This window comes from Hydra vulgaris, chromosome 06, assembly GCF_038396675.1.
Source record: "Hydra vulgaris chromosome 06, alternate assembly HydraT2T_AEP".
NCBI classification, from domain to species: domain Eukaryota; kingdom Metazoa; phylum Cnidaria; class Hydrozoa; order Anthoathecata; family Hydridae; genus Hydra; species Hydra vulgaris.
In genome coordinates this window covers 40,549,823-40,575,000 of record NC_088925.1, presented here as the reverse complement: position 1 = coordinate 40,575,000, position 25,178 = coordinate 40,549,823, and the positions used below count along the sequence as shown (strand labels likewise).

The 25,178-nt window shown below is 27.4% G+C and overlaps 1 protein-coding gene across 1 annotated transcript in view; it reads right to left on the bottom strand.

The window, feature by feature from the left end:
* Positions 1-25,178, bottom strand: part of LOC100204705 (rootletin) — a 58,414-nt gene that overhangs the window by 27,809 nt on the left and 5,427 nt on the right. Inside the window, exons 3-6 of the mRNA XM_065800149.1 lie at positions 12,975-13,214; positions 7,320-7,403; positions 1,704-1,819; positions 1,218-1,469 (exon numbers count right to left, since the gene is read on the bottom strand). Coding sequence (XP_065656221.1) covers positions 1,218-1,469; positions 1,704-1,819; positions 7,320-7,403; positions 12,975-13,214 — 692 coding nt within the window. The remainder of the gene's footprint in view (positions 1-1,217; positions 1,470-1,703; positions 1,820-7,319; positions 7,404-12,974; positions 13,215-25,178) is intronic.

Genomic DNA, 25,178 nt, shown 5'->3' with positions numbered 1-25,178 from the left:
AATGTTGGTCAATAAAAAAGCAACTGTTTATTATTAGCAACTGTTCATTACAATTAGTTAAGAAAAACTTGTTTAGTTAAGTAATAAAAATTTAATACACAGCATGCTAAATCCAGCATTAAAATACGCAGCATGCTAAATCCAGCATTAAAAATTAAACTTTCAATAAAAGTATGCTTAAAAATAACATTAAAAAAAGTATCCTGAAACTGTTTTCATTTATCTTAACATTTGGTCAATCTTTTATTAAAGGTACTTGGGCATGATGACACACTTTATTTCAGACAACTGGGAGCAATATAAAATTCTGCTTGTCATCGTTTAAGTTTGATGAATAAAATTCTGTTTCAAACATTTTTCATATACAATATTGTCCAAAAATGAGAGCTTAAAGTCAAAATGTCTGCTTTAGACATCTTAGTAGAGCTTTACAGACAAATATAAAAGCAGACTTTAAAAAGTGTATTTACAAATCTGCTGGGTATCAGAAACAGAAACTTTAACTTATGAGCAAAAAAGAGTTTTTTCATTGAAGAGAGTAATCAAGATTGGTACTCATGCTTCTTTTTTAAACTTTTTCTTTTGAAAAAGAAAAGGTTTGAATGAGAAATTATGAGAACTTTCTGAGCTCTACAAACAAAATGTGATTTGAATAAATAATTTAGAGTTTAACTTAAGACTTCTGTACTTGAGATCAGTAATTGCTACCACACCGAAGAGTTCTGTACTTGAGATCTGTAATTGCTACCACACCGCTCAACAAGTTTCAAGTAACACACTTGTCAAGCAACACAAATATTAACAAGATTTAAAGCATTGATGCATAAGATGATACAAATGATAACATTTTACCTTAACATATCTAATTTTTGCATAAATGAAAATCACTGCATTACAAAACTTGTAATTGTAAATGTAATGGAACTTGTAAATCACCTGTGAATTAACTTTCAACAATTCTTTTTTTTAAAAATCTTGCAATAAAAAATTATTAAAATTTTGAAACAAACTTGTTAAATATAATTAAATAAAAACAAATTTGTTTAAAATAATATAATATAATTTTTAGTTTTGTAAAAAAATTTAAAAAAAGATAATTTTGAAACAAAAAACACATTTACTAAAGCATTTAAATAAAAATCAAAATAAATGCTCTAAATTATTATTTACCATGAAATTTGTTATTAAATTTATAAATTTAATTAAATTGTGTTTACTTTTGAGTTTCTATTTTGACTATGTTAAATGCTGATCGAAAACTGTCAATTGAATTCCACAGATTCACCAGCTTCCTATGTTCTTCAGTAAAATAATTTTCTTCTTCAGAATCACGATGCTTCAGTTCATCACATGATTTTGTTAACTCTATAGAAAGTTTTTGTGTTTCTAAAGAGAGGCGACTGTTTGCTGATGTAGCTTGTTCTAATTGCTCATGTAAGATATTATTGGCATGTTGCAGATTAACGTTTCTGAATAAGTTAAATTTCATAAATTTTATATATTTATATATATATATATATATATATATATATATATATATATATATTATATATATATATATATATATATATATATATATATATATATATATATATATATATATATATATTATAAACATATATTCAAACATAACATACAAAATTTAACATTCAATTTAATTTCAAACAAAATAAGTTTTGATGAGTAATCATAGAATAAGTAACCGTTGCTTTTCTTCTTCTAATTGCACTGCATAGTTCTCCATCTCATTACTTCGGTCTTCATCAAATTCCATCAGACGTTTCTCATACTCCTTTGCACTAGCTATAGTAACTTGAAGCTAAAAAAAAATATGTGTGTGTGATATATGTATATATAGGGGAGAATGGGGCACCATGACATACTTTTGGTTTTTGCTTCGTAACAATTTTTTTAATGCGCTTTTTTTTTAGGCGATTGGTTTAATTTGTAGAATAAATTTATACCTACAAAATAAATTCTATAAATTACCAAATTATAACAGGTTAAACTTGTGAGACTAGTTTAAGTAAAATTAGAAATTTGTTTCAAGGTACCCCACCTATGGGGTACCTTGAAACACTATGAGCATCATTAAAAAAGTAAATAAAAAGTATAAAACATGAGGAAAAGGCAGAAATTTTTTTTGGAATATAAACAAATTAATATTTATAACCCAAATAATGCATCCAATGGTCCAAATCACATTTCAGAAGACCAGATAATACATTGTTTTAAATGTCATTCTTAAGCGTCAACAAATAATGGCTTTGTATCAAAATAGGATCTCCTTGTGTAATATTTACAAAAATCTTTTTAAAATTGACTATAACTATTAACAGAAATGATTTTAAGAATTGTTTATGACACAATGGAGTACTAATCTACAGTTTTAGGGCCCCACACAAATGCTGTATCAAGTTACCCCATACTTGCTAATAGAAAACAATTGCTTTATTTTTAGTATCAACTTGTTTTTTCAATGATTTTATTTAATAAAGTAATAAGCCTATTGATTGTAGTTTACAAAATAATGTTACTGATAGACACATTAAATAAGGTACCTTAAAACTTATGAGCTTTAAATACTAATAAATTACTTTGTCATCAAAAAAAACACAAATTTCGACCCCTCGCAGGCTTAATGATGTCAAACAATATAATTATATAAAAGTGGTTTCACAACTCTTTAGATGCCTCCACAATTACAATGTTTCATGGTGCCCCACTCTCCCCAATATATCTATAGATATATATATATATTTATATATATATATATATATATATATATATATATATATATATATATATATATATATATATACATATACATATATACATACATACATATATATATATATATATATATATATATATATATATATATATATATATATATATATATATATATATATATATATATATGTATATATATATATGTATATATATATATGTATATATATATGTATATATATATATATATATATATATATATAAATTTAGAAGCAGAGTATAATGTTTATTAAAAGTTAATGATTTTATTTTAGATCAAACAACCATATTTTGATGGTAAATACAAACACATACTGTGTATGTGTTTGTATTTATCATCAAAACTCAATATTGCTTGTAAATGCTATCCAATGGAATGTTACATACAAAGATTTAATGTCAAAATAAGTATGTGATACAAGCAATAATGAATGCATGGTTCATAGATGTGCAAAATGTCCAGGTTATGATAAGTTAAAGGCATTTTTAGATGAGAAGTTAATTGAATTTGACGAAAAAGAAGAAATTAAATTTAACCAATGGCAAAGTACTGATAGATCACAATTAATTACTCAGACAGTTAACTTATTTGAATATAAAGAACTAGTTGTTTCTCACATTAATCAACTAACTTCACATTCATATATTGCTAAATACCAAACTTGCTATTCGAAAGAGCTAAAAAATAATTTATGTTTCAATGAATGTATTATACAGGCAGATTTTACAGAGAACTATCAATTCGTTATACAGGATGAAATACAAAGTTATCATTGGAATAAACAACAATGTACACTACATCCTGTTGTTTTATATTTTAAGGAAATTTTTAAAACAAATATTCAGCATAAGTCATTCTGTTTCTTAAGTGATGACAATGATCATGATACATGCTTTGTGTATGAATTTCAAAAGAAAATTGTAGAGTACATTAAAGAATATTTTGTTGGTATCAATAAAAATTATTATTTTTCTGATGGATGTTCTGCTCATTTTAAAAACTATAAAAACTTTATAAATCTATGCCACCATAAGGAAGATTTTGAGATTACAGCTGAATGGGTATTTTTTGCAACCAGCCATGGAAAATCCACTTGTGATGGCATAGGTGGTACGGTTAAAAGAATAACAACAAGAGCAAGTTTGCAAAGATCATTAGAAAACCAAATATTGACAGTTGATGATATGCTTGAGTTTTGCATCACCAATATAAGCACAATAATATTTTAAAAAATTACTAAAGAAACAGTTAATTCAAGGCGACAGCAACTAAAGGAGCGATTTGAAACAGGAAAAACTGTTTCAGATACCAGAAGTAATGATAATCATTATATACTCATTTCAAAACTTGAAATTAGTTTTAAAAGAACAAGGGAACATCAATGTGTCGATAGAATTTTACTGTCAAAAGCAGTAACAACTGATATTTTAATTGTACCAAACCAAAATGCTTTATTTGCATGCAATTACGATTTCTTTTAGAGGATAGCCATGGTTACAAAGATAGATATTACAACAAATGATAATCAAATTAAGTTTATGCACACTCACTGTCCTTTGCAAAACTTTAATTAGCCAAAGAAAGATGAAATCTGCTGGATACCATTGTTGAGTTTAATTGCAGTAATTAAAATACCAACAACAAATTCAGGGCAAACTTATGACATTAATGTAAATACTTATAACCATACAACTAATAAATTTTAATTTTTTTTGAGTTTTTAATATTTGAATTTTGTATATTACTTTTCTTTCTTGAACTTCTTGACAAGTGCTCTGTTTGTTTTGAAGCCTTTTTTTTTAGTTTATTTGTCTTAGTTTGATAAATATGAAACTAATGTTTTATATGTAATAAATTTAAGTATACTTGAAGATGTTTTTATTTTTTCTATTACCTTTGAAATTATATTTTTTTAGGATCAGATTCTATAAAACTACAAAGAAAACAGAAACAGCTAGTCAACAACAACTAAAAGAACAGTTTGACGTTGCCAAATCAGTTTCAGTTACAAAACTGTCAAATTACTTTTTTTTTCTCGTTAAATCTATCAAAATACCTGTTTTTCAGCACTAAATTTAAGTTGATTTGACCATGTTTTTATCTCTGTTTTAGAAAAGACCACTCTCCAATTCTTTGTAATAACTATAACTTAACTATTCAGGACAAATTCCAAATAAAAAAAAAATCAAGCTACATCGGCATTTTTGTGATTGAACTTGCCCCAGTAAAATTGTGATAAACATTTAAATTTTGAGTGTTATGTTCGTTTTTAAATATTTAAAGTTGTTTCATTGGATTTGTTGGCCCAAAATATGTAAAAGTACAAATTTTCAGCTTTCCAATACACATATAACAAAAACTATGATCAAAACGATTTTTTAAAATGGCGGATTTTTGTTGGTTGGAGGCAAACTTGAAATAGCTATATCTTTGGAACCAAATGAAATTAGATGATAAAATTTTCAGGATGTTCATAACTTACTAAAATCTTTAAGTGGTTTAAAAATCAGCAAAATCTGAGACTTAGGGTTGCATGCCCTAGATGTTTTCACATGGAATCGACCATATGTGTGAATCTGCTTTAAAAAATGTATCAGCAATAGAATAGTGGGAATCTCTAAAATCTTTGGACTTTGATAATGTTGCGTTATCATGGATATTTTTTTTAAATGTGAATTCACCTCCTCAAGGCCGAGAAGGGCACTACAGACAAGGAGGCTACTTATTTGTAGTATAACCTTCTATAACTCTATAACTCTAAAACTCAAACCTTGACAAACAAGGCCGCTGCGCAGAGAAACAAGTTGAGCGCGGTACTATCAGGGACATGGTGGGGATCAAACATGGAACCTCTCGCTTATGAAGCGAGTGCTCTACCAATACACCACTACCGCATATTGAAGTTTTGTTAAATGCACCAGCTTCTAGTGCTGGAATCAAAAATTTTTTGACTTTTGGCCTTTTTTAGTCCAAGGTAAGAAACAAGATTGGAGTAGAAAAAGCAGCAAAGCATGTTTTCATATACAGCACACTAAATAATGATGTATTGGTTGATGAATTACACCAGTTATATTAATAGAAAATATAATTTACTAAAGTAAAATGACTAACACTTTTTTTTAATTGAAAAAGTTGACTAAATATGGTTTTTTTGGTTTAAACACTTTTTTTTTTTTTTAAAGTATTTAAACCAAAAAAACCATGATTTTTTTGGGTTTTTTAAAAAAACCCATGGTTTTTGGTTTTTTTCCAAATAAAAAGGTTTTTTTTGCAACCCTGCATGTAATCCAGTGACATTGGTGGATAATGTAAGTTATAAAAATTTGTTAATTTTGGATTCTAAATTTTTAATGCCTGCTTATGCCAAAATTACTAGCCTACTTAATGAAAAACTTACTGTTTTACAAGAAAACTTTGTGACCTCATATCTAAAAGGCAGGGGCTTCACAATATGGCTTGATGGTCGGATTAATAATAAATTATACTGCGCCCTTTTTAGGAATTTTGGATTATTTTTTCACTTCAAATCCAAAAATACATGCACTGCCTGATTTGTATCCTAATTTTTTTTTGGAGGGAGGGGGAGGGGGTGGGGGGGAGGGGCTCTAAACCCTTAGCCATGGCACTGGGTGTATAATTATACATTTAATTAAGTTGTCACATTTTTGTGTTCACTTAGCACCAAGTAAATAGCGCTAAGTCCTACTTCTTTTATAAATTATATTGCATTAAAATTAGACGAGATACAAAATTTATGCAACAAACGAAAATTGAACCAAATAAAAACAAGAACCAAAATTATTTTAACATGAACTGAATAAAAACTAGGACTAAAAACTTTGCCTCTAAACTGAATAAAAACTAAAACTAGAATTAATTTCCGAATGAAAATATCAATGATTTAGATTAAATGTTTCAAATGATAACATAGAGAGAAACATTGGTCTTAAGACTTAGTTTATAGTTACAATAAAGATCAAGAATGTTTCACTGGTGGTCCAAAAGCATAGGAAACTTGTTTAAAAAAATGCCAGTCAGAACTAATGTAAATCAAACCCAGATATGTAAAAAAAAATTATATTAATTTGATCAGTTTTTATTTGAATTTTTTTATATATTTAATGTATTTTATATATTTTATTTTTTATATATTATAAGGCATTCATCTCCAAAATTTGTTTTAAATATAAGTTGAAAGCTGAAAAGAATTCATGAAATTTTTGATTTTTTCAAGAACATTTTATATGAACAAGAAACTTGTTCATATAAAATGTTCTTGAACTATATTATTTTGAATTCGTTATAAAAATGTAACTTTTGACAAATTTTGCTCAAATAAATTTGCTCAGTTCAAATCCCTATTCCTGGAAGTAACACACTTAACTTATCTGTTGAAAAAAAAAAAAAAAGACTAGACTCTAAATAAGCTTTGTTTTTTTTTTTTAATAATCCAACACCATTTTCTGCTTTTATTAAAAAAAAAAAAATTCAAACAAACATAGGGCAACATAACTTTTTGTTAAACAAAATTAAAATAGGTTCCACTCACCTTATCACGCAATTCTTCCAACTCATTTGATTTATCATTTGCAATCATCTCGAGTTCATTGTTTCGCATTTTGTACTGTTGAACCTATATAAAAAATTATTTTCGTAAGGAATTTATCATGCATATTTTTAAACCAAAAATAGAAAGGTTATACTTTTTTTTATATGATATATTTTATATATATTTTCTCATAACTATTTAAATATTATTTCAATTAAAGCCTTTTTTTAAAAAAAACTAGCAAAACTTTTTATGAATTTAATCATTATATAAAAAATTTTTTAACTTATAAATATTTAGGTTCAGTTTAGGCAATATTTTTGTCAATATTTTTGTTTTACTTTGTATAGTTAAAAAACTTATTAGGTTTAATTTTTGTTAGGAATGTATACATCTTGAAAATATAACAATTTAATTTTAAATCATAATAAATTATATTTATATTATATAACTGTTCATTTACTTATATCAAAGTTACTTTAAATTTCTTTAATAAAAATGTTTTAAATCAAGATTATAAGATTGAAATAATAGATATGATGCAGTAAATTTATATTACTACTGCTTTTAATAAACATATATTATTTTATATTTAATATTATTTTTATTTATCTTATATTTTATTTATTTGAGCCTACACTGGGTTTTAATTTCATCAATAAAGCAGGAAAAAAATTAAAATTTGGCATTAAAAAAAATAAATTTTTTTTTTAGTTTTTTTTCTAGTAACTTCATAGATCATAATTTTCTTTGAAATGAAATTATGAAACAATTCATTACCAGAGAAACATTCAGGATTAGAAAGATATTTGCACAAGTTTACAAAGTTTCTCTGAGTTCTTTTTTCAAAATGTCTTAAAATCATTTTTAGCTTGTTTATTATAAATTTGAATATTTTAGAAAAGTGAAATATTTTTGTCAAAAACTACAGACAATTTGAATGGTTTAAGAGCAGCAACAATGTCATGTGTGATATTTTGTCTTCATTGAAAATCAAATATGCAGTATAGACATTAAGTGGCCGGCATTGAATACATTTCTAATGAACTTTTGACTTTAAAAACTGAAAAATCATCACTAATAAACTATTTCATCTTTTTCTTCAGTCAACAATTAGTGAAACCTCTTTTGCATGGTATTTTTTAATAACTTCCTAAAGGACATTGTTTTCGTAATCTAAATAATTTGAAAACTTTTCTGAATTTAGTAATGATAGGTTACATGTTTAGGGGAGATGAGGGCGCATTGATCGCCGTGGCAGTGTTTTGAAAATTGCGCAGAACCTGAAAGAGATGTAAAAACTTATTAACTACGAAACACATGTAGAACTATCTGGTTTTTGGAATATATAAATATTTTGATTTAAAAAAATGATAAACATGAATAATTTTAACTTTTAAACAACCCTCTCAAAAGATCAATGTACCCCAAACTATGGGGTACTATGATCTCCAACTTGGGGCACATTGATCTTATATGCGTAATATTATCTAAACGTTTAACACTTCTATAACTAAATCTTGTAAATAATTTAGTCAAAGGGTAATATTGTATAACATATAATACATCTAAATTTTTTAATTATTTTTTAAATATAGCAGTTAAACCCACTAGTCTAATTTTTAATTAAAAAATGTATAAATCACAGCAGCTATAAGCTACCCGCTTTATATACGTTTAAAACTTTACAATAACTTGAAATTTATAAGAACTGAAATATAAAGACTGAAATAAGAATACAACTTTTAAGTTTACAAAACTTGTTAAAAGTACAATATTTTGATTAAGAATATTTCATCATTTGTGAAAGTCAAGTTGTGAAGCAGCTTTTGGTTTACATTGTTTTTTATTCCTAAGCAAGTAATTCTTAGTTTCTTTCTTATCTTTTGTGAAGACTTTTTGTTGATTTTTGGTTTGCTTCAAAATTTTCTTTTCTTTTGACAAACGAATTTCATTTCTGACAGGAGTATCAGTCAAGATCCTTGTTTTTAACTGCCTACTTTTAACTTTTTTTTTTCTGGCAGATGCTTTTGGGTAAGGTTTTAAAACCTCAGGTGAGATTATAGTATTCCATGTTGTTGACAGGAGTGATAGTAACTGTATCTGGAGCAGCTCTATCTGTAACTGATGATGGTAAATATTCGTCATCTTTGAAAATTTCAGAATTGAATGGCTCAATGCCAGCTACTCTAAATCCTGTCTGTATATTAGATGGTGAGAAAGCTTTTGTATACGGTTCTCGAACTATTGAAACAATATCATAAATGGTCATTGGTCTTGGGTTTGAAACCATCCAATTATCACATGCAGAATTGTAAAACCTTTTCAATGGTCCAAAAACAGTTCTATCTAATGGCTGCAATTTATGGCTGCAATGGGGAGGAAAACTTATCATTGTAATTCCGTGTTGAATTGCAAGCTCCAAGCCTTTAACAGAAATATGACTTTCATGACTGTCGAGAAGTAACAAAACTGGAGATTCCTGAGAACAGTTTGAATATTTAACAAAATGTTTAATCCATTCTATGAAAATTTCTGAGTTCATCCAACCAGAAGGATTTGCAAATCCCACACATCCAGGAGGTCCTTCCTTAATCATGTAATCATGAAACTTTACCCTAGGAAAAATAAATAATGGAGGAATGGAATTTCCAATAGCATTAGAAGCACAACATGCAGTTACCAATGTTCCTCGTTCTGCAGATGTGAATCTTCCAACTTGTTTGCTTCCTCTACCAGCTAAAATCTTTACCGGCTTTTGAACGGTTGTTAAACCAGTTTCATCAACATATATACAGTTAGGATTATATTTATATCGATTTCTTACCGTTTTAAGATTTTGAAAAAACTCTCTTACAGTGTGTTTGTTAAAAGCTGTTGATCGAGCGAAGCTCGTTGCTTCAGGTGTTCGTAGAGACAACTCTCGTTGTCTTTTCATAAAACCTTGCAACCAATCAATGCCTGCAATTTTATTTTTGATCCATGATGATGGGCATATCTTATTGTTTTTTAAAGCAAATTCATATGACAATAATCGTGTTGACCTAGTTGAAAGGCCATAGTTCATTTTTGATGCAATTAGTAAATAACTTGATAAACTTTTTTCATCTTCTGCTGTAAAAACTTGTCTATTGTTGTAGTTAGGCTTGAAAGCTTCATTTGGATTAAGCCTCTTTTTACGACAATATCTTTTTAAAGTCATTCTATCTATGTTAAACTGACGTACTACAACATTCAGTTGTGTTCCTTCTAAAACTTTATTAACAGCTACTTTCATTGTTTCACTTGGTATAGCAACTTTATTTGTTTTTTAAATTCTATTTCTAACCATTTTAAGATCTGTAAAAAATATATCAATAAAAACATATGTTTTTAATAAATGCTAATATTTAACATAATAATATTATGTTAAATATTTTTTAATTATTATGTTAAATATTATTCTTTTGATATTATAAAATAATAGTATTATTATTACTAGCTTATAACATAAGTAGATTTAAAAAATGAAATGCTAAAAGCTATTGTTTGTTTATATATAGTTTTTTTTTTAATTATAAATACAATTCCATTCGTTTAACTGTATTGCTTATAAACAAAAACATGGGGCACTTCGTCTTCTATGGGGCACTTTGATCCTCCGATCAATGGGCCCCGCATAGTCAAAGATCAATGTACCCCAATAGGTATAGGTAACATATTGATAGCAATATCTACTGTATAAATTGCAGCCAAATAAAAATTATATATTATATTATACACCTAACACTTACAAATTTAAAATAAAATTGTTGTTAACCCATATAGACATCTAAATAAAAATATATTTGAATTATAGTACGATTTAAAAAAATCACTTTTTATGACGAAAAACAATATTTTCTTTATTTTTTTTGACGCTGATAACCTTATGAAAAAATATTACGAATAATCAATTAGGGAAGCATAATGGTTAATTAAATTGCAACCTCTAGTAAGGCAAAAATGAACAAGTAAAAGCCAAAAGATCATACTGCCCCGGCGATCAATGCGCCCCCATCTCCCCTACTTTTACTTTCATATTTGGTATATTACAAAAAAAAATTAAGAAATTTTTGAATAATGTTTATCCATACTTGTAAAATGTATAAACCATTTCAAAAAAAAATTGTGACACATTATTAACTTTAAAACATAAAATTAGCATTTGTTGTTTGAAAAAAAGCATTCTAAAGTAAAAGTCATCTTCCAATTTTAAATTGTGATGTCAGGCTTTATATTAACTGTACATGTCTTAAAAAGCAAAAAAGTTTTAATATTAAAAACAAAGACACTTTTAAAAAACCAAAATAATTCAAACAAATTGACTTTACTGTAAAGAAATGACTCTGGCATGGCTACCTTAATAACTTTAAATTCTATTATGAAATTAGGACTTTTAGAAATTTTAAAAACCGTTTAGAAATGTTTGATGCAAGGGTTGTTTTAACAAATAAATTGTATGTCTCTGTAAAGAAAGCAAACAGGTAGCATTATTATCTAATATATTTAACTATATGCTTGTAAATATTTGAACTTATCTTTTTTGAACTTAAGTATAAGAGAGTATATAAAGATCAGATAACTATGCAAGGGCCAATTGGAACCTAGCACCTATGCAAGAATCAATCGGAACCTGGCAGACTAAATAAATAAGAAAAAGCTAACAAAATGAATTATACACAATTAAAAAGAGCATTGTTCAGGTTTACTGTGTAATACTTATAATTTGCACAAAAGTTTTGGTTTTTATAAAAATACTCCAAGATTTTCTTTTAAGATAAAGCTGGTGAAAAATTAGGCAGACAAAACAAAAAAGAATTTATGGCATACTTGTATGCCTTGAATTCTCACTGCTTCCTTCACTCTATGTTGCAAGATATTGGTTCCATCACTTTATGTTGCAAGATACTGCTTCCATCACTCTGTGTTGCAAAATATTGTTGCAAGATAATGTTGCAAGATAATAAAGATTAAGCTATAAAGCAAATTGTGTCCATGAAGCATTCAGAGAGAAAGAATTAATCCTTAAATTCTATCCACAAAAATAAAACCCAAAAAAATTTGATTGTAAATTAAACAAGTTTAGTAAGAGATGATAATGGATATTATTTATTCTCAACAAAATCTAAACTTTTAATAAAATTTTGCATGCAGATTTTTTCAACGTCATATTTGACCTAAAAAAATAATACACAGAAACACTTATCTCTTTTAATAGAATGATTTTTTTAAAATTGTAGATGAAGAGTGCTTGATCAATAAGCAGAAGGTACAATGTTGAAACCCAACAAGTTTCAGTACCACTCTTTGCGCAGCAATTTTGTTTGCTAAGATTTGGAATTATTAGGTTTGAGAATGACAACTTGAAGAGAAAATAAAAAATAAGTATCCTCCACAAAAAGTAAATAAGTATCCTCCACAAAAAGTAAATAAGTATCCTCCACAAAAAGTAAATAAGTATCATCCACGAATATTGTGAATTTTCTCAAAACTTTAATGTTTAAGACAAATAGTTTTAAAGCATCATAAAATTTTAACTTAAAACCGCACACACAAAACAATAAAAATCTATTAACAAACATTAAAACTAATTTAAACAACTAAAAAATTTTATTAAGAAGATAATTTCCTTACTTTGCTTTGAAGTTTTTGAATTAACTCAGTTTGCTTCTCTTGTCCCTCTTGGTACGCATGTAACTTTCGCTTATAATTTGAGTGGTCATCCTCAATTTTTTGCTTCAGCTGGTTAATTTGAAGAATATAATTTTCAACAGACAAGAAAGAACTAACAGGAGACTGAATCCTCACATTTTCATTATTATACGAAGAATTAACTGGAGATTGCATTCTCATATAATCATTATAAAGAGGTAACTAAAAAAACAAAAATAAAACACTGAATATCAATTCACTTAAGCCAAATGTGTAATAATAAATAATTTTAAATAATAATAAATAATAACAAACATAAAACACTGAATATCAATTCACTTAAGCCAAATGTGTAATAATAAATAATTTTAAATAATAATAAATAATAAAAATATTAAAAATTTATAAACCTAACAAGAATAACAATACAATTAAAAACATAATATTAGATATTAGTGTTATTAATAAAAAAATTAAAATATATAAATAATAAAAATGGAAATAAAATATTAGCAATAATAGCAATAAAAATTTTTTATTGACATTCAAGAATTTAACTGACATTAAAAAAAAAAATTAACCAAAACTTTTTAAAAAACATTTATTATTAATGAGGTTCAATTTATATACAATCAAACTTTCTTAATCAAAAACAACATATTTTTAATATACACTCAATTCAAACACTATGTACTCAAATAAACAACAAAAGAGAGAACATTTTCTATTGCAAAAAAAAAAATTGTAAAGCTTTTTAAAAATATAAACTATATAGCATTTTTAATAGTTGTTTAAAGTAATGCAATTCAAAAAGTGTGCTCAAACAAAAGTTGCATGCAACAACAGTTGCAACTACAACAGCAATTGTTTAAAATTAAAATAAAATTTTATATTTATATACAAAATAATACTTAAAAAGAAAAAAAAGAAAAAAGAAAAAGGTTATTACAAGGATTTTACTATCAAAGCAGTTTTATTTAATTTTGTTATTCAAAGAAAAACATTTTCAATGTGAAAAACTATAAAACAACTAAATTAGCAGAACTAATTTTAAAACCTTCAATTCTAAAAGAATTCTCATAAGTATAACATAATCAAAAAAAAATTGTTGATTTAATAATATATGCCAAAAAATCAGCATGAAACATTGTGACTTATTATAAAAATATGAATTATTTATAAAGTATTTAAAGAATGACTACTAAATGAACATAGTTCATGAGGAATTATGAATCAAGGGAATTATTTATCATATAAGTAAAAAAATATTTATCCTTGTGATTCATAATTCTTCATGAACTGTGTTCATTTACTCATCATATTTATATGCATAATAATTAATTCATATTTTTCATTTTCACAACTCATACAACTTTATTTTTTATTTTTTATATAATTTTAATAATTTATTGCATACATAAACTACAATAAATAAAGTAAAAGATAAATTGAAGACTTTTTATTTTTCAAACCATAATAATTATGTTAATGTATTAAATTATTATTTTTTTGCTATTTTAACTACGTTATAACTAATATTATATATGTAACTATTTTTTGAACAGATACATATTTAAATACTTATTTTCAAAAAAAAATTAAATGAAAAAAAGAACATAAATTAAATAAATAGAAACAAAATAAAACTTTTTTTTTAAACTCAAAATTGAAAAAATTCAAAAAAAGTTTATTTTTCTTTTGTGTTAAAATTTAACATAAAAAGAAATAAATTTTCATGACATTGTCATAAATAGTTACATTTCAGATTGTAATTAATTTTACAACTAGTTGCTTTAATTGAAAGAGCACCCTGATTAATTTTTTGTGAATACCCCTGTAATTTTTTATCATGAAAAACAACTTGAAACTTGCAAAGTTTTTTTCAAGTTTTAACTCATATTATTTTATTACCATATTTTATTACCCTATCACTTATAACTATGCAAGTTCTAACCCATATAAAGTCATAAAATATTGAAAATAAGTCCAAAAAACACCTTTTCTAACTTAATGTAAAACTTGTTTTTAGGAAATGATTGTTAAACTGATCATTAAAAAGCACTTTTGCCAATGTTTAGCGTGATTTTTTTCATATGGGTTTATTGATGTTTATGACATTTCATAATTACAGAGTAAAAAAAGTTTATAAAAAAAAAAAAAGAAGAACAATTAATTTACTTCTATCAATTTAACTTAACTAATGAGTTACCACTTTGCAGACAGCAAAAAAAATAAAAATGAATTGATTATCAAGTGATTTTAAAATTAATTCAATATTGTTTGATATTAACATTACTTGCATTTTTATTACAATTACTTCCAATGAGTTTGCAGGTAACTGCTATTTATGATTGGGCCAACTAGGAATTGGCTTCTAATGCTAAAGTTATTTCTGACTCTTTCACAATTTGTAGTACAACATTCTTGTTACAGTCTTACAAAAATGTTCTCTAGAACTTAATTTAATACTTTCTAAACAATTCAATCACGATTAAACTATTTGCTCTCTTCGATTAACACATGCTCTGACATTTAACACAGATATGGGTCCACTCATTCTTCTGCTGACGTGTCAACCATAATAACAGAAAAGTTCCGTCATGCATGAAACAGAACTGGCGAGGCAAGGGCTATTGCTCTTGACATATCAAAGACTTTTGATGAAATCTAGCATGAAGGTCTTCTCCATGAGCTCTTTTCATATGGTATCTGAAAAAAAATTAAAAATTATTGATTGTAGTAACAAACTCATCTTTGATGGACACTCTCCTTCATTTAGACTAACCTATAGGGTACCACAAGATTTCATCCTTAATTCTGTTTTGTTTCTTATCTTTATGAACGATCTTTTTGAAAATCTTACCCTAAGTTTTATTTGTTGATTAGACAACTATATACTTTAATCTTGACAAAACATCATCATCTTTTTTGATTGCTTAGAACAGCCTAATATACACAGTTCTGGTTCAACCCATACAAAAATTGATTTCTAACTACAAATAATTATCACAATATTGTTGATACTATACTGATGGATGGCAATATTGTTGATTACTATACTGATGGATGGCAACCTTCTTACCAAGTCCTCTATGTCTCCTCTGACTTTTTTTTTCTGACACTTTTTTTTCCGACACTAAATCTCTTGAGAAAAACCATATAGGCAATCAATTGCAAAGTAAAGTTATATTTTAACTTTATCTTGCATGCCATTTTTTTAAACCTGATCTATTCTTCACCTCTTTAAATTTCTTATTCATCTATTAAAAAAAAAGAAAAAAAATACTGTTATAATATTTAGATTTGTCATTTCTTGTTTCACATACCAAAATCCAATGTTGTGCGACATACCATTCACCCAAATCTTCTAATGTGACTGTTTCTTTATACTCTTGTCTAATTTTATTCTTAAACATTAGTGCAATGGAACTCTATCCCATCTTCATGTTTTCCTGACTCTCACAACTTACAGCTTTTTAAGTTGTCTGCTGTTTTCTTGGTCTTCAAATCTTGTTAATATTAGTCAATGAACTTTAAATTTTTATTATGTATATAGTTTTATTTGCTTGTTTTATATTGTTTTAAAATTGTATAATAATTAAATTATAATTTATAATAATAATTGAATTATAAAATAATCAAATCATTTTAAAACTTTAGTGTGAACTTATGCTATTGCTTTATTTTAAGCAAAATATAGCAATAACATAACAACAACCATCTCACTGAGTTCTCTTTTTTATGTCTACTTGGATAATCGTTCACTGACCGCTCAAGGAAACCATATAGACAACTGATTGCAAAGCTAGCTAGGGTTGCTTCTCATTATCGTGCTTGTCATTATCTTACTCCTGATTCTATTCTCAACCTTTACAAATATCTTATTCATCCCTGTATGGAATACTGTGGTCATAATTGGGCTGGTTCTTACATTAATGCTCTTTCTCCTTTAGAAAAGATCCAAAAACGCATTGTAAACATAGTTAGACCAGCTATATCTGCCAAGTTTGAGCCCAACATTGCAATGTTGCATCTCTTTCTCTTTATGACATATACTATCATGTCGCTGTTTAAAGGAGCTACCATCTCTAGTTCTATCAACCAAAACTTGTTCTCACTTAACTCATCATTCAACAAAGTCGCATCTTTTTACTGTATCTGTCCCTGCATGCTCTAAAAACTTTTATTCCTCCAGTTTTTTTCCTTACACTTTAACTCTATGGAACTCTCTCCTATATTTATCTTTTCCTAACTCATACAACCTACAACTTTTCAAGTCTTCTGTCAATTGTTTCATTGCTCTTTAACTCTATTCTTTGTTTTCTACTCCCATCTTAATAGTGGTTTTTTGCAGCTTTGTTGGGAGTGAATTAGAATTAAAAAAAAAACTCAATACACATCATTAATGCCAGCAAATCACCCACCCAAGCAAACAGTAGAGAAAGGTCATCTGCAGATTTCAATGGGTGCAGCATTTGGGAGAACTTTAGATAAACAAAAGAAAGACAAACTCGAAAATACCGTTGTGAAGTGGATAGCTACAAACTGCAACCCAATTAGTATTGTGGAAGATGTTGGTCTGGAGAATGTTATTAAAATCACAATGAATGACTGCATGTATAAGCCCCCACAAAAAAATATATCAATTGTATCAAGAGGAGAGGAATATAAAGATGACGGTGTTACAGCATGCACCAACTGTTGCCCTCACCAGAAACTACTAGACATCTCTGAGTAATCATAATTACCTCAAAGTTACAGTGCTTTACATTGTTGAAAAATAAGAACTGCACATTCTCTTACTGCACAGTGGGCTAGAATTAACTTTTAATGGACAAAATTAATAACTAATTAAATATAAGGTCTTTCTTTACTAATTTTGGCATGAATACTAATATGAGGTTTGGGCTTCTTATGAAATTGATATTTTTATATTTGGTTGCTATGGATACCTAATTTTGCTTATCAACAACCAATCTTAAGAGTTGCTGATGTTTTATGTGTGTTATATACATTAAAATTAGTTTGTGCATTAATATGAGGTTTGCATTAATATGAGGTTCTTGTAAGGGGGAATATTTATCAATTGGTTGCTATGGTTATCTAGTTTATGGATACCTAATTTACACAGCAACAACCTATTTTGATAGTTGCAGATATTTTATGAGTGCTATATTCACTCAATTTGGCATGAGTACCAGTACGAGGTCATACTTTATATGTAAGTCATAACTTTTTTAATTCAATTGCTATGGATACTTATATTGCTTAACAACCAGATACTTTCCTTAGTTACACACAGATAAATGGATTTTTGAACAAATTTTTATTGGATTTTAACCGCCATATTTTATATAATTATTAAATATTAAATATTTAGGTAATTAATTTTAAGTAAAGGTTTAGGTCATTAATAATGAAAACAAAAAATATTGCAATAAAACATTGACAATTTGAAACACATTGACAATTTATAAAACATATATACATGCATAAAAAAAGAAATCATATTTTGGGTGAGTCAACAGTCGGAGCCTGAAACAAATCACTAAACTCCTTCTGGGAGTTGAGATTTTGAATTTTGAGAATTTAACCTCCTCATGCTGCTGATTATCGGGTCTGATGAGCACAAAAGTTGGCATAATACATCATAGTTAGTTTTCAAACGACTGCATTTGCGTGTGTAGTTTTCACGGAAACATTTGAAATCCTTGTTTTGTGCTTCCTGTGCTTTTTCAGAGAGCATGCCAATAGGCAAGACCATTCTCCTCACAACCTCATGTCTGTTTAATAATATCTTGACCCAACTTTACGGAATGTAATACCGTGGGTAGCTCTGTACAAACAAATGAGGTACCTAAAAGAAGGCAATCAATCATGTAGTTACAAAAGCTAAGTTAGCCACAGCTCAGTATAGAAGTAATATTGACAAATAAACTTACCTCAAGGCAATACTTTTGAAATGCATTTGCATTATTTGGCAGAGCTGATAAAAATGTGGCAAAGATGACATACTTTTTCAGCAGTAGTACATCTAGTTTTAAAATTTCAGTCACAATACTTTAAATTTGGCACATTTAAATAATGAAATAAAACTTTTGTGTTAAGCCAATTCTATTATTCATTTATTACAGTTTAAAATGACCGTACCATCCATAACTGTGGCTAAGCTATTACCTTTTAAATATTAAAATGCAATGAAATAGCAATCAACACTGTTATTATGCAAAAATAATTAAAACAATTAGGTATCTGTAGTAACCAATTAAAATTATGACTTCCATAAGAACGGCGAATCTCATTTTAATATACGTATTTAATATAGTGAACATAGCGCGAATAAATAACTGTTTAAAATAATGTTAATATAAAAATAAGTTGTTGCTATGAAAAATTTGGTACCATAGCAATCAAATTGTACTCAATTTGTAGCTCGAATATGTCTGTCTACATCCATAAAACCAAGTGAGTTGGCTTCCTTAAATGTTAAAGAACAGTTTATGACCATTCATCTGCTGCCCTAACTCGCCCCAAAAAAGATGTATTTAACTTGGTACATTTAAGTAATCAAATTAATTTTTGTGAAATACCTATTCTAATATTCATCTATTGCACCTTAAAATGACATTAGCATCCACAACTGAGGTTAAGTATTACCTTTAAAATGTTAAATTTTAATAAATCAGCAATCAATACTGTTGCTATGCAAAAATAATTAAATAAAACTGTGTAACAAGGTAAACAAAATTATAAGAAAATTGTCAACTTTTCATCAAATTATTATAAAGCTATTCCGGAAAGATGATTAAGAATTATTTAACAACAAATATAATAAAAAAACTCCAGAACTTTAATTAGATATATATATATATATATAGAACATTGTATATAACTTTCAGACAGATTAAATCATGTCAAAATTTTGACTTTTGTACATAGCGGCCCACTGTGGACTGTAATGAAGACACAAGAATTAGTGAATGTTAAAAGGGCGGAAGTCACATATTTTACAAAATTGACTTTTTTGCAAATTTGTATATTCAAAGGATAGCTCCATCATTTTGTGTTAAAAAGGTGTCTGTCAAAAGTTTTCTTTAGCCTGTACAGCGTCTAAAAAAAATTTTGTTGTTGTTAAAAGGGCTGAAGTCCAGACTTCAGCCCTTTTAACAAAAAACAAGAAACTTTGCGCTGAAGACAGCAGATCAAACATAACCTCACTTTGTTGTTTTGATTGTACAACAGCATGGTAAATTAAGTTGATATATTACGTTTGATTATTTAAATAGTAATTTAAATTGATTAACAGCTATTTTAAGTTGGAGATAGTGGTAGGAAGTCTGATCATACATGTTATAAAAAGATAAGAAACCCAGATGATTATAAAAACACAAGATTAAGAAATCTAGGCTTACTGGTGTGGCATATGAAAACCACAGGAGACAAAAAGTTGATGCAAAGTCTATCAGAGATCCAAGCAGATAAGAGATAATACACAATAATTCTTAATTTAATGACAGGTCTATGCCAAATTGTAATAACTTGTCTAAAATTAGGTCAGATTTAGGCTCTGTAATTTATAGTTGGCCTATAGACCTAAGTTGTTGATTGCTTGTTTAGGTTATAAATATTTGTAGGTCAAAGAAAATAGAATGACATTTTTAGGGTAGTCTACAATTACTTATCGTATTTTAACTTAAACTCTATTTTGTTTCCTAGACTAGGCTACCTATAATTTTTTTTTATAAAGTATTTTTTTCCAACTATTTCCCTTATAAAGTAATTTTTTACTTTATAAAGGAAATAGTTGTGATGTCGATGAAGATACTGTGCAAAAAAGAAAAAGTAACTAATTAAACAATGCATTTAATAGATTGACCATAAATATGTAAGTTTTGGGCAATAATTGGTTTGTTAATAAACAAAACAAGTAATGGTTCACTGATCTCCACTATTTGCCAATTGATTAAATCATTTAAACTTTTTGCTACGATATTTATCATTAATATTCTCATACTCATGCTTTTCCTGTTTTTAATGTTCTTTTTTTTTTTTTTTAATAAGGTTGGACTTTTTTTTAGAAATCTCATAAATGCTTGGTGAATTCTTGTGCTCTCAAGGATGCTGAGCCCAAATATCACATTTAAAAAATTCCTTGTTGACATTTTGGGTTGGTTTAAATAAATTTGTTTAAAATGGTGGTTTAAAATGACATTTTTCAACAAATATATGGAAGATGGCAAATCAAAACGCATAGTATTTACTTTGCTTTCCAAATGGTATCAAATCATGTGCGCAATAAAAAAGTTGTATAGCTGGAATGTCCAAAACAATTTTTTATGCTTAATATTGTTTTCTTTGTTTTTACAATTAGAAGCTGGGAATATCTATAGCTTTTTGATTTTTTTAAAATGCTACGATAAATTACGATAAAAGCTTGAAAATGATTACAATTGCTTTAATCATTTCAAGCTACCTGCTGACATGCTACCCATCCTTACAATGATATTGTATTCTGATTTTTCTGCATTTTTCATCAAGGCTCTGAGATCCTCAGTTGTTAAATTCATTCTTTTGAATTTACCACCTATGTTCACTCTTCTTTTCTCATGAATGTCTACTGCAATTGTTGCTCTCAAATATGAAATTTTTATCTGTAAGCAATCCACCATGCTTTTTTTACCTTTTTTGTAATTTTAGAGTCCAGATGGCTATCTTCTTCAAGTCTTCTTACTTTAACAATGATAAAATTGTTTACAATTTCACAACTTCTATGAAATTGTTTTTTTCTTTCATTTAGGTTTTGGGCAACATCAAGTAGACACTTGCTGCATATGCGAAGAGTTAAAGCTGAAGATAAAATCACCTCACCTTAATGAAGTTGCTAAGCAAGCAGCAGTAACTGAGTTGGCAGTACATAGTAGACGCACACAAAAATTTTACCAAGCCATAAAACAAGATGTACCAGAACAGCTTCTTTACCCAAATGGAAAGGTTCCAATAACATCTGGTAAATTGAATGACTTAAGAAAATGTATTAAGTATATCCCACATGACCATATTGATTTTTATAATGAACTACTGCAATGGCCTACAGCAGAAAGCAATGATGGAGAAGCAGAAGATGTTAGGGAAAATTATTAAGCATAGCTGATAAAATTTCTGTAATTTACCTTTTTTTCCTTATAATTTTTGTTAAAATGTATAAACAATTTATAAATAAACACTATGTAAAGATTTATTGCAGTTTGTGATATTATTTTCTATAGCCCAAAAATAAAATCATAATAAAATAAGCAGTAATTATTTGTTAAATGTTAAAAGGGCTGAAGTTCACAGTGTTAATTGGTTTTTTAAAAATAAATATACAAAAATATGTTTACTTTTAAGATGAAAAACATTATCCCTTTCAAAAAAAAATTGTTAAACCGTTAACAAAAACTTACTGAGGAAGTAGTGGTGTTTTTTTTAGTTTCTTAAAAGTTTACATTGTTGCACTTCTGCCCTTTTAACATTTACAGATTCGCAAGAGAAAAATTTTGAAAAAATATGTGCTAAACATTTTATTCATGTTGCACAGCAGTGAGAGATTAGATTTCAAATAAAGTCAGTACATATAATTGCTGCTGCAAGACATCTGCCTATTGAACCTGTCTGCTGCATTGCACAGGGTTCTGCCACTGTATCTCTGCACAAAAGGATGTTTGATCCTGGTAAAATGTAGAGAGAGAGTGGGCCATTTTAAACACAGTCCAGAATTAGAACAAAAACAAATTGAACTTGGACAAAAAAAGGAGTTGCTTATAAAAGACATTCTAACTAGATAGAACTCAACTCTAGACATGATAAAATATGTCCACAAAAACGAATAACCACTGAGGAATATCCTCACCAAACACAGCATAGAGGTTGCTATACCATCAGGTTGTAAATGCTACTTAAGCCCTACAAGTATATTTTACATCATATATTTCTCACGGACTGGTCTGAGTGCATGTGAGAGAAAATTAATGTGTCCGTATGTGAGTGTAAGCATGAATATGAGGACATTTTTTGTGTTTATAAGTGAATGCAAAACGTTTGAGTGAATTGGATTATATTTTTTGCAGTTATGTGACTGAACTTCTGGGCCAAGAAAAATGTTTCATACTTTGTGGTTCTCTCTGCTTTTTGCAATCTCTCTCAGGTGATGGAGAGCTCAGATGATGACCCTGCCTATGTGGTAAAATTCAAGTCTACATTCAGAACAGACCTGGAGATATGCAAGATACCTGACCCTCATAGACCCGAGACTCATAGACCTCAAGTGTATACCCAGAGTAAAAAGAGGTGAGATGTGGGCCTCTGTAACTAACTTTCTTAAGGAACGGAAGGTTGTTGCAAAATATTCTGTGAAAGCAACAACATCAAAGGCATCAAAGAGAAATTTTGCTCTATTGATTGTTTCATCAGAATCTAATTCTGAACATGAGAAAAACTCAATTGAGAAGGTGTGCTTCTATACAGATCAGAGCCCACCATCAGTACAAAAGCCTATCCATTTCAATGGTAGTCCAAACATGCAGGCTCACACAGCAGGCCTCAATTGCACATAAGTACTTGGCTACATCTGCAACATTTTTTTTTAAACTAAACAGTCGAACTTTAATGTTTTATTTAATAAAATATTGAAAATCGTGTAGTTTTACTTTCAATACATATATACTATAGCTTTTATTTAATTTACACACTTTCTTAAAAAACGTGCAAAACAATATCAATACACATAAACACCTAAACACACACACAGATATATATATATATATATATATATATATATATATATATATATATATATATATATATATATATATATATATATATATATATATATATATATATATATATATATATATATACCCTAATAAAATATATATACATATATATATATATATATATATATATATATATATATATATATATATATATATATATATATATATATATATATATATATATATATATATATATATATACCCTAATAAAAAATATATATATATATATCCTAATAATTAGGGTAGCTTGATTTGTAAGTACCGCTAAAAGTTACAAAGTTGCATCTTTATAAATAAGTAACGGAAATAGCAAACATACAATCATAAGTGTTTAGATTGAATGTTTTTTTGCAGAACTTGGATGGATTTTTGTGGATACATATATATTAATATGTATTATTTGCTGAATTTATTTTTCTTTATTTTTTGAAGCAATTAAATATTATATTTCATACACTATCATATAGTATTCTATATTGTAAACAGTTCTTAATTTCATAGCTCTAATTGTGTTAATCAGCTAAAACTAATTTTGTCGCAACTAATTTATGTGTCAAGTTACAATAATATGAACTAAATTTTAAGATTTAAAAAGTAAAAAATGCTACAAATATAAAAAAGGCTTATTAAACAATCCAAAAATGAAGAGAATTACGGAGGTTGTTCTTGTGATTTAGTTAAAACAGATTTAAGTACCTACAGATAGTTGATTCAATTTTATTACAACCAAGATTGTTATAACTTTACGCCAAACTTTTGGGTAATTGTTATGTGTGTCTCGTGCGTCTTAAAATCTATATTTTATCAGCCAATCATTGATTGCCTTAAATAAATGATAAATCTATTGAAACAAAAATTAAAAATCATTTTGCAACTGTCAAGTACACAAATTATTATCAAATACAAAACAAAATCTTGAATCAAAACTTGATTAATTATTTGACATATCCGCTTGTTGCTGCTCATTGGACTATGTCATGACAGAAAGAAAGATAAAAATACAAATATGTACTCAAATACAAACATGATTGTCAGGAAAATTTTCATAAGAAAATGTGTTCCTGCAAAACACCACCTTACCTTTACACATGAGGATGGTGAATCTAAAGGATCTTCTTGACACACATAACAATACTGATTGTTGGTGCTACTGTGGACATGCTTGCTCTTGAGACATTTAGCATACTTGTGGAATATGACAACATGGAGATCATTTGTAATAATAGTTTGCCTATATATCACTTATTATATAATCGAACAACAAGCATATAAAATATGCTTGTTGTTCGATTGTTCTAATAATTGCTGATGAAGATACTGATAATATTTGATCGCAAATACACATGCTACTATATAATCAAACATTTTAAACTTT